At 34.4% G+C, this 12661-nt stretch overlaps 1 protein-coding gene across 2 annotated transcripts; it reads right to left on the bottom strand.

Moving 5' to 3' along the window:
* Window positions 1-66: 66 nt before the first annotated feature.
* On the bottom strand, window positions 67-5813 carry LOC306898784 (uncharacterized protein). Of its 2 annotated transcripts, XM_079464560.1 has the most exons (7): window positions 5443-5813; window positions 4216-4299; window positions 3307-3606; window positions 2760-3020; window positions 1871-1961; window positions 1662-1725; window positions 67-1470 (listed from the first exon to the last, which is right to left on the bottom strand). In XM_079464560.1, exons 1-7 carry the CDS (start codon window positions 5510-5512, stop codon window positions 1378-1380), a joined length of 963 nt encoding a protein of 320 aa, XP_079320686.1. In that variant the 5' UTR covers window positions 5513-5813; the 3' UTR covers window positions 67-1377. The 2 variants fall into 2 exon arrangements, with proteins under 2 accessions (XP_079320686.1, XP_079320687.1); XM_079464561.1 differs by lacking the exon at window positions 4216-4299 and having other exon boundaries at window positions 77-1470; window positions 5443-5812.
* Between the last annotated feature and the right edge of the window lie 6848 nt (window positions 5814-12661).

The raw sequence follows: 12661 nt of genomic DNA, 5'->3' as shown, positions 1-12661 counted from the left end.
TGTGAAAATAAAAAAGGATTTTTTTTAAAATTAATTATAATAACTCACGCCAAAAAAAAACAGTTTCTACAAATGTACATATTATCACCGCCACAGAAGTTGTTTATTCTTTCCTCAACACTAAATATGATACATCTTACTCTGTCATCACATTTCATCATTTGACTCAGTGTGATGTTTGTTCCTCTGGCTGTATATTCACAGAAGCAGTGAATTTCATTTAATTCTTATCACTGTATGACATATGAGTCGAATTAAACTCTATTCAAAACCACAGACTTTGTTTTTTTATTGACATAGTCTCTCTCTTAATGAACTAGTTAAAGAAAACCAAGACAAATCTAGCGACTTTCTAGACAGACCTTTCTTTTAGTAGATGGTAGTGCACACCCTGTAGTTTTTTACCCTGATGGAGGTTGAGCATTGTGTGGGAGGATTGGTGTTAGTTTACAAAAATGACCACTAGAGTGAGCAGGATGCTACAGTAGATAGAACAGATAAGTGAAACTAGAACAAAGCTATAAGATCTAAATTTAGTTTGAATAAAACGCCTCCATGTCAAAGCTTTTGGGGAACCCCAAGAGATTGTCAAAATCAAAAGACCATTTTCAGTTTCTTCAGGAGTATGTGTATAATATATGAGGGCGTACCTGATCTTTCCTTTCCAATGACAAGTACAAGAACTGGGTTTCCACTTCGTTTCCCTCCACATTGAATTATTCTAATGAAGAGAACTGTGAGATGACTGAGATTCAAAGGGTCTGACTTTCTATACAACCATTGATTGGAATCAAATAGTTCAATACTTAGATTTATTACCCTTATAGTGAATGAAGATCAAAGTAACATACAACTCTGAAGTGTAAAGTTATAATAAACTTAATTTTACTTAATTGTGTGCAAATAAAATAATCGTCTTGTGCAAGGTCCACATTAGTATTTTAAGAAGACAAAGTTTGCTGAACGTTTGTAACGTAAACAGCGTTAAAGAAAATATATCTGTACAAAGGAAAACTGAATGATATTTTTTCAAATTAATAATAATAACTCACGACAAAAAACATTTTCTACAAATGTACATATTAGTGATATCAGCGCAACAGAAGTTGTTTGTTCTTTCCTCAACACTAAATATGATACATGTTACTCTGTCATCACATTTCATCATTTGACTCAGTGTGACGTTTGTTCCTCAGCCAGATTCTGCTCGCTTCTGGGATGCACTCTCGAAATTACTGCTTTTTCCACTATAGTATTGTTGTTCATGTGTGTAATTTTGACCACAATGCATCACTTGTCTGTCCCAATTATTTTTCAGCATGTACCACTCTTTTGAAATCTCATGTCATCACGTAAAGAGACTGTGTGCTCTGCCTCTCAGGCGTTGAAGAGTTCAGCGGAGGAGTTATAGATGGAGTTGACACGTTGTATATAACTCGCATAGGGTTCCAACTCTTCTACATCAGGTGGCTTAAAAAGAAAATTTGCTTAAGTTAGTGATATGTTACAAACGTACATTTATATTTATTTATTTTTTAATCAATGTATAAGCATTAAACATTTCACCAGAGTCAATCTAAATAGATGATCTTATATGCACAGTCTTTGTAATTTAACATACCTAGATATTGTAAATATATTTTTACAGGTAAACTCTTTACCTGGGGTGGTTTTTCTTCAGCTGGTGTTGAGATTTTGGATTTGCAACATATTGTTTTCAATGCACTGAAATGGCATTAGAAAGATAAATGTTTATAAGGCAGACATGACTGTAACAATAAATGGCTGTACCATGGCTTTGATTTGGGTAAAGGGTAAGGCTAGATTATTAAGATACGCAAAAGGTTTAAAAAAGCAGCAAAATATCCACCTTAAGTTTTTCAGCTTCCTGTGTAGTATGCAAACCACAGCCACAGATATAAGAATAAAACAAATAGAGCAGACCACTATGGTAATAATTTCTGTAAGAGCAGAAAAGGGAAAAGATTAGTTCTTTTAATGAATTAATTCATCAATAATTCCTCAGTCATTCATACCCATGGCTGAATATAAATTATAAAAAAGGATACTTTTTTAAAGACCTTTTTTTCATATCTGAAAAGTATTTGCATTATAGCTGACCTGAAACCATAGATCTCCAACTTAACTATTTTACAGGAAAATAAAAATACTGTACTTTTTAAATGGTTAAATACTGTGTTGTCAAAGTTGACAAGCACTTTTAAATACTTTTCATTCACAAAACCACTGACAAACATAAAGGGTGACTAATAATAGTAATAATAATAACAAAAAACACAAAATGGAGATAAACAGGGAATCAGAAGTACAGCAGCGATTTGATACTGGCTGGCATTTGACCCCAGTTTTAAGTGATTTTAAATTCATCTTTATATTTTAGTAATTGTTTGCATCTTTAATATTCAATGTAAATCCGAGCCTTTTCAATTATTTTACACAGTGCAGAAAAATGTGCAATATTCCAAAGGGCCCATCTTAAGGCCTGTGGAACCACACCAATTCAAACAAATATTTAAATGTTTATGATCATTTCTCTCTTGGTTTTTCAATATTTTAATGATGGATTTTCATATTATAATATTAAAAGGGTAAAGCAATAAAAAGCAGATTTTACTGATGCCATTAAAGTTAAAGTGAAGTGCATACACTACGAAGCAGAATGTTTTATTGAAAAAACTATATTGATCCATTAGTTTCTGAAAACAAGTTTGAGATTTAAGAAAATCCTGCATGTTTACCTGAATTTGTAAGATTCTGCTGTCTTGCTCTGGGGGGGTATGTGGCCACACAGGTGAGGTTACTGATGGTAACATTATCCGGCAAATACACCCGATTCTCCATAAAAAAAGACGTATTACTATTCCTGGCATAACTAATATTGGATGAAAAGTTCAAGGCAGGAACCCATTGAAGAGTAGGTTTAGATTGTTTATATTTGGCTCGACAGATGGCAACCCTTTGACCATTAATAACCTCCAGCCAGCTGGTAAAGTGATGAACTGCGGTAAAACCAAAGATGATATCAGTTTAAAGTATTACCAATACCAAAGCCATATTTATCTCTTCAATAGCTTAAGAACACAACAAAATAGAACAGAAACAGTGTGAAAGAAAATGGGTAGCAAAAATTTTTTGTCTGTACGGTAAATTTGTACGGTTTATATTCAGGTGTCTAAATGCTTCGGACCAACACTAAACTCTACCAACACTAAGGTTGTTTATCACTGATTAGTGATCAATTGGTAATGAATACTAAATCTATCAAAAAACAACTTATGAACTTACCACTGATATTTACTTTTTGTCCGTAGCCACCGCCTTTATATGATAGATCACATAAGTATGATCCTTCATCCTCTTTTGAAATCTTTGGAATGAATAAAGAGATTCCATCTGAAGAGTTGAGCAGCTTCTTTCCATCATTACAAGTGGAGTCTTGAATAGATGAGTCAATGCCAAGCCAACATTTTTTGCTTTGAAGGCTGATGTTCCAAATGATATAAATGAGTTCATTCCAATTGACTTTAGGACTGTCACACTTTAAAATTACATCACTTCCCTCAAAATAAGTTTGAGCTTTAAAATCTGCAGAAATATAGAGAGATAATTATTAGACAATTCAAACATTATCATAGTACGGCAGTTTTCACAATGCATATCTTTCCCTGTCATGCCAGGCTGGTTCTTCATCACTTCCTTCCTTAACCCTAAAATAGTTACAGTAGCATACAGCAGCTTTAGTTTGACAATAAATGACACACGGTTTACATTTTTCATGAATATCATTTAAGCGTCCCATTTTGTTTAAGCATTAGTCAGATTACAAATTCTAAACATAGTTAAATGTACTCCATTTTGGTGTCCAATCCTCTCAGCCTCATTATTGTATAAAACACATTTTTCAACAAACTTTCAAAGAAACTTTTCTCTTTAATGTAACAAATATGTTTAATAGTTACAAAAAACGTTTAATTGTAAACTTACTAAGTTACCGGCAGCTCTAAAAAAAAGTTTGACATGTCCCTAAATTTAATCACAGGGTTGTAAAAATAAATACTAGTCAAAGGAACTGGACGTTTAACATTCATTGAAGGTTATGCTGATTTTATTCGTAACTTGTTTTGTTAAGAACAAAATCCAGTGCCACTAAATTGGCAGATAAACAAATACAAAATAATTTTTCATTGTTCTGACCTGTGAGTTTACTCTCCACTTCATCAGACATAGAAGCTTGACTCTGTTGTATTAAATTAGGTCCCACAAAGATGGTTTGATCTCCTTAAATGGTTAGTGACACAGCATGTTAGTAACAGGTTAATAAACATTTTAAGATGAATCACTTAAAGTGAATCACTTAAGTAATCCAGTTTCAGTTAGTTTCTCAGTAATATTCTTATCACACAAATGTTATAACATGAATTAGTAATGTAATATTAGTCAAATTATTATTGACTTTAACATTCCTTAACATTCTATGGATGATTTTACAGACCTAGATTACCATATTACTTTATTGTAGGAGGGACAGGCCTTAATCCGAAGTAATTTAAACACCTGGCATAAATCAACAACTGCCACACAAGGCCGTGTAACATTTAAAGTGCCATTGTTGTTAACAGTCACATCGGAAATGTCGTTTTGTTCCATACACACTTGCTACTGTTCTACATTAATAGTTTTCTTGTCAGGTGCATCTCTCAGCCTCAAAAACCTCATACAGTCAGTTCCCCCCAAGAATCCCACGAGAGTGGAAGAGACCTTCGTCATGGCATGTGGTCTCAGAATAGCAACAAACACATACAGAAACAGAAATAAAACCATCACATGTGCATGAGAGAACAGATTCCTTATTCGTCTGCACATTTATCATCTTTATGAGCTCAGTTAAACCACAGAGACACAAGGCTAAAATCTAATCGTGTTCTTTGGTAAGTGGAGCTTTATAAAGGGACCCACATCCACTGACCAACTGTAGGTGCACTTTCAATTTCACCACAGGTTTAAACTACAATGAATCACTTGATGCCTTCTGTACAAAACAAAGGCTAAGATTTAAACCACAAAGCAATGCTATAGGGTGTAGTTCACCAAATGTTCTTAAAGACATTACCCTCCACAAAATACGATTTCTGTCACAATATATTCAGCTTCATGTTATTCCTATTACTTTCTTCAGCAAAACACAAACGTTTTTAACCAATCAACACCTCATTGTATGTACACAACATCATTGAGACATTTCAAAACATCATTTTTTTCTTAAGACTTACACGAATAAATGATGTGTGAATGTTTCTTTTTGAGTGAACTATTCCATTAAACGTGTAGCTACATAAGTTTTGTTAACTGCATCAAACTCTCATAAGGGATCAAAACATACAGAAATTAAGAACATCACATTGAAATGTGTTGAAAACAAACCTCTTGAATGAGTTCTTGCCACAACGATGCTCAGACACACGATCGCTGCCAACATCCGATTGTTCATCATTTTGTAGCTCCAAAAAACTGTTTAACTCTTCACTGAGAAGTCTGTTCTTTCTTGAAAAAGTACTCTTGAATCCAGATTTAAACTGTTATGTAGTTAGTCAGCGTACCTTAAGATATCGTTACCCGTTCGTCAGTTTGTCTTTCTTTGCATTCTACACATTTACAATTTTTTCAATGTCTTCAGCATATACATGTTTTATCAGTGTTACAAAAATGTTTTTCTCTCTGTCTGACAATATTTCACTCAATCCTCTTTTTTTCTGTCATGTCTTTCCCCTCCCTTGGTTCCTTTCAGTCGTGTGACGCTGTATTGAACCCACCTCCATTTCTTATCATTTTCTTCTCCCACACATGAAAATGCTGGCTTCCTGCCTTGTCACGCGCTGTAGTCATACGCAAACATTCTTTTTGCAGTCTGCCTGCATGTATAAAACAGTATATTGGGAAATTTTGTAGTGTTATCTACCTGGCAGAAATATGATTTCAGTTAATTGTTTTATACCAAATCTCAATGAATTTGTCTTTATCTTGAAAATTTAAAAATAAAAAAATATCCGTTTAAAAATAATTAGTTAGTCTGCAATTTTAAAGGGTCTCTTCCTGACAAAAATCTTCCAGTGCACTGAAACACTGATATATATTGTTGAAATTGACAATTACAGCCATTTGGCTGCACAAAGACACCAAACAATTGAGAATTGTTTGGAAAAAAGCCTGGAGTTTGGCTTTGCCCCATGCCGATGCAAACCGAGCCCAAAATGTGGTTTAACATCTTCCAGATTTATAATACATTACATCTTTGTGGCTGCATGGATTGTAACCATAATATAAATTTTCTCAATGTTGTCACATAATTTTGTATTAGTTACATAAGATACTTAAACAAAAAACAACAATTGTTTGTCATGTTTACGTATCTACTGTTATATTTTTGGTGCGAACCTAACTGTCGATTTGTTTTAAATTAACCATTGCTGGGTTGTTTCATCTAAAAATTCTGGGTTGTTTTAACCCATTGTTGGGTCAATTGTAAACATTTTCTGTGTTAACCCAACCAAATGTTTGGGACTGTGTCTTTTTGACCCAACACTAAGTTAAAAATAACCCAATTTTTAGAATGTATATATATATTTAATCCAACTATGTATATTTATACCATGGTCTGTTTTAATACTCAATTCTGATTGGCTGGAAGGTGTGCATTAAAACCCTTTCACTCACTACGTTTACTATCAGTGTCCTCCAGCTGACTTGAATCAGATGGCTGTCTCACATTGTGTTATGGGTAATACTGAGTTAATGAATGTATGTTGTTTTCTAAAATAGTCCCAAAATGTACACAACATAAAGAAAAAAAAACATGATATAATGTAAATAAGTTGTCACAGAACATATTATGAAAAAATAAATTTGGAGAAAATAAATTTGCAAATAGAAACTTATAATTCCATGATGGTGACAGTCAAAGTCAATGTGCATTTTTTGGTTTAAATAGAGTCAACGATGGAAATTAAGTATAAATCATTCAGCTTTCGGACACCATACCAAATACACTAGAAAAAACAATAGTCCGCTTGAAGGGGATATATGAAGACACAAGTGTGTGTACATAACAGAACCATCAAACTGTTCTTTCAAATGTATTTTAACTACTTTAAAAATCAAGTCAGAGAGCTATTAGTTCGGCCTGCAATTGATAAATACCACTGGTGGAGTAGTATGCATGATGTACTGATTCATAACGTTGGAAGCTGTGTGAGATTAGTATACTTTAATAGTTTTGTCTCAAATTCCCTCATTCAAAATCATGTGTGGGTGTCACGGGAAGTCTTGCAGTTATGAGTTGTTTGCTATATACAAATATTATCTATTTGCTTCTCACTATGTTGAATTTGGCCAATAACTCATCAGTCCTGGTAGTAGGCTCGCTCAACTCGAGGGGCAATCATATATTCTGGTTGGGCAGATATATAACAATACTTAATTCCATGCATAATATTCAAATGTTTCTGTGATAATATTGACGGATTATTTTTGAATAGATCGTACAAAGAAGTATTTATCAATAATTTTATAATACGTTTTTATTAAATTAAAAATATACCATTTTTATTATTTTTATTGTCAGCTGAATATTTTTGGAGGGGCCCAAGAAAAATGTTGCCCCCCAGATCTGGCCCTGTAACTCATCTCTAGGTTTGGTTGTACATTTCTCAAATTCACAGTGAAAAGCTCGTCTTCATCTTTATTTATTATAATATACATTTATTTAATTTCCTGGACCTTTATTGTTTATGTTTAACAAGGTTATAAAAACAGCAGAGTCTCAAATCTTGTGCAAATGCTGTGCATAGTTCAGGCAGATGCAATCACACAGGATGCGGTTAGTGGTACCCCGATCATACTTGGATATTAGCATTGTCAGTTTAAATGTGGCTGTGTGAAGAGTCTGTTGATGAAGTGCTATTGATTAGGAAAGTGCAACATGTTCTCAAATGTGCAATGCACAAAAATGCTGACAAATAACAAAACCTTCACTATCTCATAACGCCTTCAAACAAAACACAACTCATCTTGATCTGATAAACAAGAACATTTTGGAAGGTTTGCATTTGCTGTACTTTTTGTGCGCTCCATTAAGTATAATGAAAAACAAGAATCAGCACAGTGTCACTGCTGGTTTCAAAGTGATATATTTAAAAGAAATACACTCACCTAAAGGATTATTAGGAACACCATACTAATACTGTGTTTGACCCCCTTTCGCCTTCAGAACTGCCTTAATTCTACGTGGCATTGATTCAACAAGGTGCTGAAAGGATTCTTTAGAAATGTTGGCCCATATTGATACGATAGCATCTTGCAGTTGATAGAGATTTGTGGGATGCACATCCAGGGCACGAAGCTTCCGTTCCACCACATCCCAAAGATGCTCTATTGGGTTGAGATCTGGTGACTATGGGGGCCATTTTAGTACAGTGAACTCATTGTCATGTTCAAGAAACCAATTTGAAATTATTCGAGCTTTGTGACATGGTGCATTATCCTGCTGGAAGTAGCCATCAGAGGATGGGTACATGGTGGTCATAAAGGGATGGACATGGTCAGAAACAAGGCTCAGGTAGGCCGTGGCATTTAAACGATGCCCAATTGGCATTAAGGGGCCTAAAGTGTGCCAAGAATACATCCCCCACACCATTACACCACCACCACCAGCCTGCACAGTGGTAACAAGGCATGATGGATCCATGTTCTCATTCTGTTTACGCCAAATTCTGACTCTACCATCTGAATGTCTCAACAGAAATCGAGACTCATCAGACCAGGCAACATTTTTCCAGTCTTCATCGGTCCAATTTTGGTGAGCTCGTGCAAATTGTAGCCACTTTTTCCTATTTGTAGTGGAGATGAGTAGTACCCGGAGGGGTCTTCTGCTGTTGTAGCCCATCTGCCTCAAGGTTGTGCGTGTTGTTGCTTCACAAAGGCTTTGCTGCATACCTCGGTTGTAGCGAGTGGATATTTCAGTCAAAGTTGCTCTTCTATCAGCTTGAATCAGTCGGCCCATTCTTCTCTGACCTCTAGCATCAACAAGGCATTTTCGCCCACATGACTGCCACATACTGGATGTTTTTCCCTTTTCACACCATTCTTTGTAAACCCTAGAAATGGTTGTGTGTGAAAATCCTAGTAAATATAAGCTTTGCGCAAGTTCTATCAGGAAGACTCCTCACGTCACAAACAATTACCGGTTAGCCTATCATCCCTCAGCACGTAGTATAAAAGGATTGTACTTACCTTCTCTTTCGTTCACAGAAACTAACGCACGAGTGAAATCCCCCATTCCTCCCCTCCACCACCACCACCAGGTCTGGCCCCGTCCTCAGTCTGGGGGTAGGCTCCGCTCCTGCCTTATCTTCAGGCAGGAACTCCAGAATAATTTTGCCATGATTCCTTCATCGGACGGATAAATATCATATATCGTTCTATGTTTCGTTTAATGAGAAATTGAACAGGTGTTCCTAATAAACCTTTAGGTGAGTGTACGTTTCGTATATTTTTGGGAGCAACAGTGACAGTGTGCTTATTCTGTAAAGTATTTTGGCTGATGGTGCACCTGCCCTAAATGTTTTTGGGATGTGCAAATTTTCAGAAGTTGCACCATTAATTATCACTACAATCCCAGGCTAAATTAATTTTTTCAAAGTGATATATTTAATAAATTAATTTTTCAATTCAAAATGGATGTCCAATTTCTCTGTTTTTATACAAAACATTACAAATAATCAACAAATAAAAAGACGGAAACACTGCACTTTTTAATTGAATAAACTCTGTTTTGTCGAAAGTTGACAAGCTTTTTATCGGTTAGATTGCAAAACAGTGACTAACAGCAGCGATATGTGATAATGACACTGACACATGTGTTTCCTTCATATCAGATCTAAATGAGTATTGTGGTGTCCTGGAATCCTCTGTGTCTCAGTGGTTTAAAATGTGATAGCCAAAGCCACACATGATAAGGCTGCGTGGTAAGCATTCCACAAACATATTGTAGAATATGTTTACAGTATGTAAATAAGCTTTCCTTAGAAGGAAATTGTGAGTACCCGTTTCTTCTTAATGCCACCTGTGGGTTTGAAGAGTTGTTCCAGAAATCACCTGTTTAACGGGTCAGGACTTTCATAGATGGAGACACAGGAAACTTTTCTCTGGCGGATGATGTCATTTCCCATCTATCAGACTACCAATAGCTTGAGTATTGTTTTTCCTGTATTTGAGATAAAACAAAATGTTTAGCATTACAAAATAATTATTAATTGTGCTTAATATTATTTATTGTGGAAGCATTGAGTACATTTTTAAAGAAACTTGACTTTTCACCTAAAAATATATTTACTTTAGTTTTTTTGGATTGTTTGTTGTTCTTTACAACTCTCTTTTTGAACACACACACTCACCCACACGCATATATTTAATATGTACAAAACTAACAGCACAAGCCGCAAACAAACACTTTACGATGTCACTGTGAAGACTGTGTCATTTACAGCAAGTCAGCTCAGCTTATGCGAAATGCAGCGTAATGGAGCACGATACTTTCGGTTGAAACTCTTGTGTGACACATCGTATCTCGTAACCTTTCTCGTTCAACCCTTAACTGAAGAAGCAACACAAGTTAGTCAAGCAAGTTCACACACTTATCTGCCAGCAGGAGTTGGAACAGTTTTTTTTCAGCAGGTGCATGTAACCCACGCATTGGTTTTATAACAACCACACATAGAAAGTTTAATGAATATTTAACATTTGTGTCGTGTTCCTTCAGCTGAAATTAATATAAATTGACAATTTATTTTCATTATCATTCTCTTTTTTGGCATATGTGTAAAACAAGTTAACTTCCATAAAATGAAATGGAATCTAAAATTACAACTATTCTACAACTGTTCAATTCAAATGACTTGATTTCAAAGGGTATATAAACCACATACCTTAAGGTTTTATCTTGGAAATACAGTATTGTTCTATGTTAACTTCATAAATATTTTTTTATTACACTTATTTGAATAAAAAATTTCCTTCCTTGAAAACATTTCATCTTAGTCAAGATTCTGCCTACACCTATAATACAGATTTCAACAGATTTTTGAATATTTATACAAAAATCTAAAATTCAATTCAATCCGTGTTGCTGTATGGCAAACATTTAAAAAATAGAAGTTTACAAAATAGAAAAAATCTGAATACTTAACCAATAAAATAAGAAAGAGTACTCATAACTCAATAAACAGTAAACAGTGGAAAACATATCATTTTAACTAACAAAACTTCACAAATAACTGGATGATACACAAGCTATACACACATTTAAAGAACAGAGATAACATGAATTAAAAATATACTGTAGTTGGTGAACCCTGGCAAACACTAGCACTTCCTCCTTCCATTTTTAATAAACATTAAAATATCTGAATCAAAATGTTAAACAAACATCTCCAGAATTTAATTATAAAATATAAAAAATACTGAAACAGTGTACACTTCTTACACAGTATTGGCAAAAAGTAATGAATTGGGTTGGGGAGGAAATTCTACATACAGAAATCTCACAGGACATAAGTTTCCAATGAGAATAATAGAATTTGTTAATCATTTCATGCAGTAATATTTTGTAGCCAATCTTTCAGCTTTGTCCATGTGTTGTGTCCATGAATACAACGTTTTTTTTTTATATACATTTTTAACTTGGATTATAAGCAAACTATGATAATATTTAGAATTATTTATTCAGATGCTTTTATCCAAATCAATTTACAAATAAGATTAATTCAGCAAATGAGCTAACACTAAATGCGGTCTTAAAAACATTAAATGCATATTTACGAGTTATATGAAAAGATGAAAAACATACATGTTTTTTTAAATATACAGTTGCAGAAAAATTTGTCAGTTAGGGGTTACTCAGGTAAATGCAGTGTGTCTTCTATTGTTTCTTAAAAAATGTGGTGGACCCCCTTGCTCAGGTGTAGGCTTGCATTTCATTCCAGCAGAGTGGAACCCGTAAACTGTAAAAAAAGAATGGTTAGACATTTTTGTGAGGTGAGAGGATGAGAGCTGTTGTGCGTGATCAATATTCTGGTTATTTTGAGTGGCAGAAATGCCTGGTGTAGCCATGTTAACTAATAATCCCTTTAGATTAAAGACACAGCAATACCAATTTACATTTACATTTACACATTTGGCAGATGCTTTTATCCACGACTTGGGTGTGGGTGTTGGTGTTGATGTTCATAGTTTATTTTAGTCTTTATTAAGTGTAGGTAGTTTAAGTCCTGTCTTGTTATTGTACCCATGTCATGTTTTGTCATGTTACCCCCATGTGGGTGTTTGTTTTATTATTTATTAAACATATGTTAACCCCTTACCTGCTGTCTGCACCTGGGACCTCTGTCCTTGTCTCACCACTTGAGAATCACGACACATTTGGGTAAAAATACCGAGAACAAATTGAATTCCTGAATTAAGATATTTCACCTGAAAATTAAAGGGTCAAAGGTACTCTAGAAATTTCTTCAAATATCTTATATCTAATTTTGTTTTCAACAGAACAAACAAATTATCCAATATTTATCCTATCATGGTAGTCAATGAT

The sequence above is a fragment of the Barbatula barbatula genome (genome assembly GCF_947034865.1).
Source record: "Barbatula barbatula genome assembly, chromosome: 9".
Lineage (NCBI taxonomy): Eukaryota > Metazoa > Chordata > Actinopteri > Cypriniformes > Nemacheilidae > Barbatula > Barbatula barbatula.
The sequence above is the reverse complement of the archived record's forward strand: the minus strand, read 5'-3'. Positions and strand labels throughout refer to the sequence as shown.

Bases quoted from the DNA above. Each gene is read 5' to 3' on its own strand.
- LOC306898784 (XM_079464560.1), bottom strand. From the start codon at position 5,512: ATGATGAACAATCGGATGTTGGCAGCGATCGTGTGTCTGAGCATCGTT. The intron at 4,300-5,442 runs GTTTGTTTTCAA...TAACCATTTAAG, and splicing joins GGCAAGAACTCATTCAAGAG to GAGATCAAACCATCTTTGTG. The intron at 1,962-2,759 runs GTAAACATGCAG...CTGCTCTTACAG, and splicing joins GCAGAATCTTACAAATTCAG to AAATTATTACCATAGTGGTC.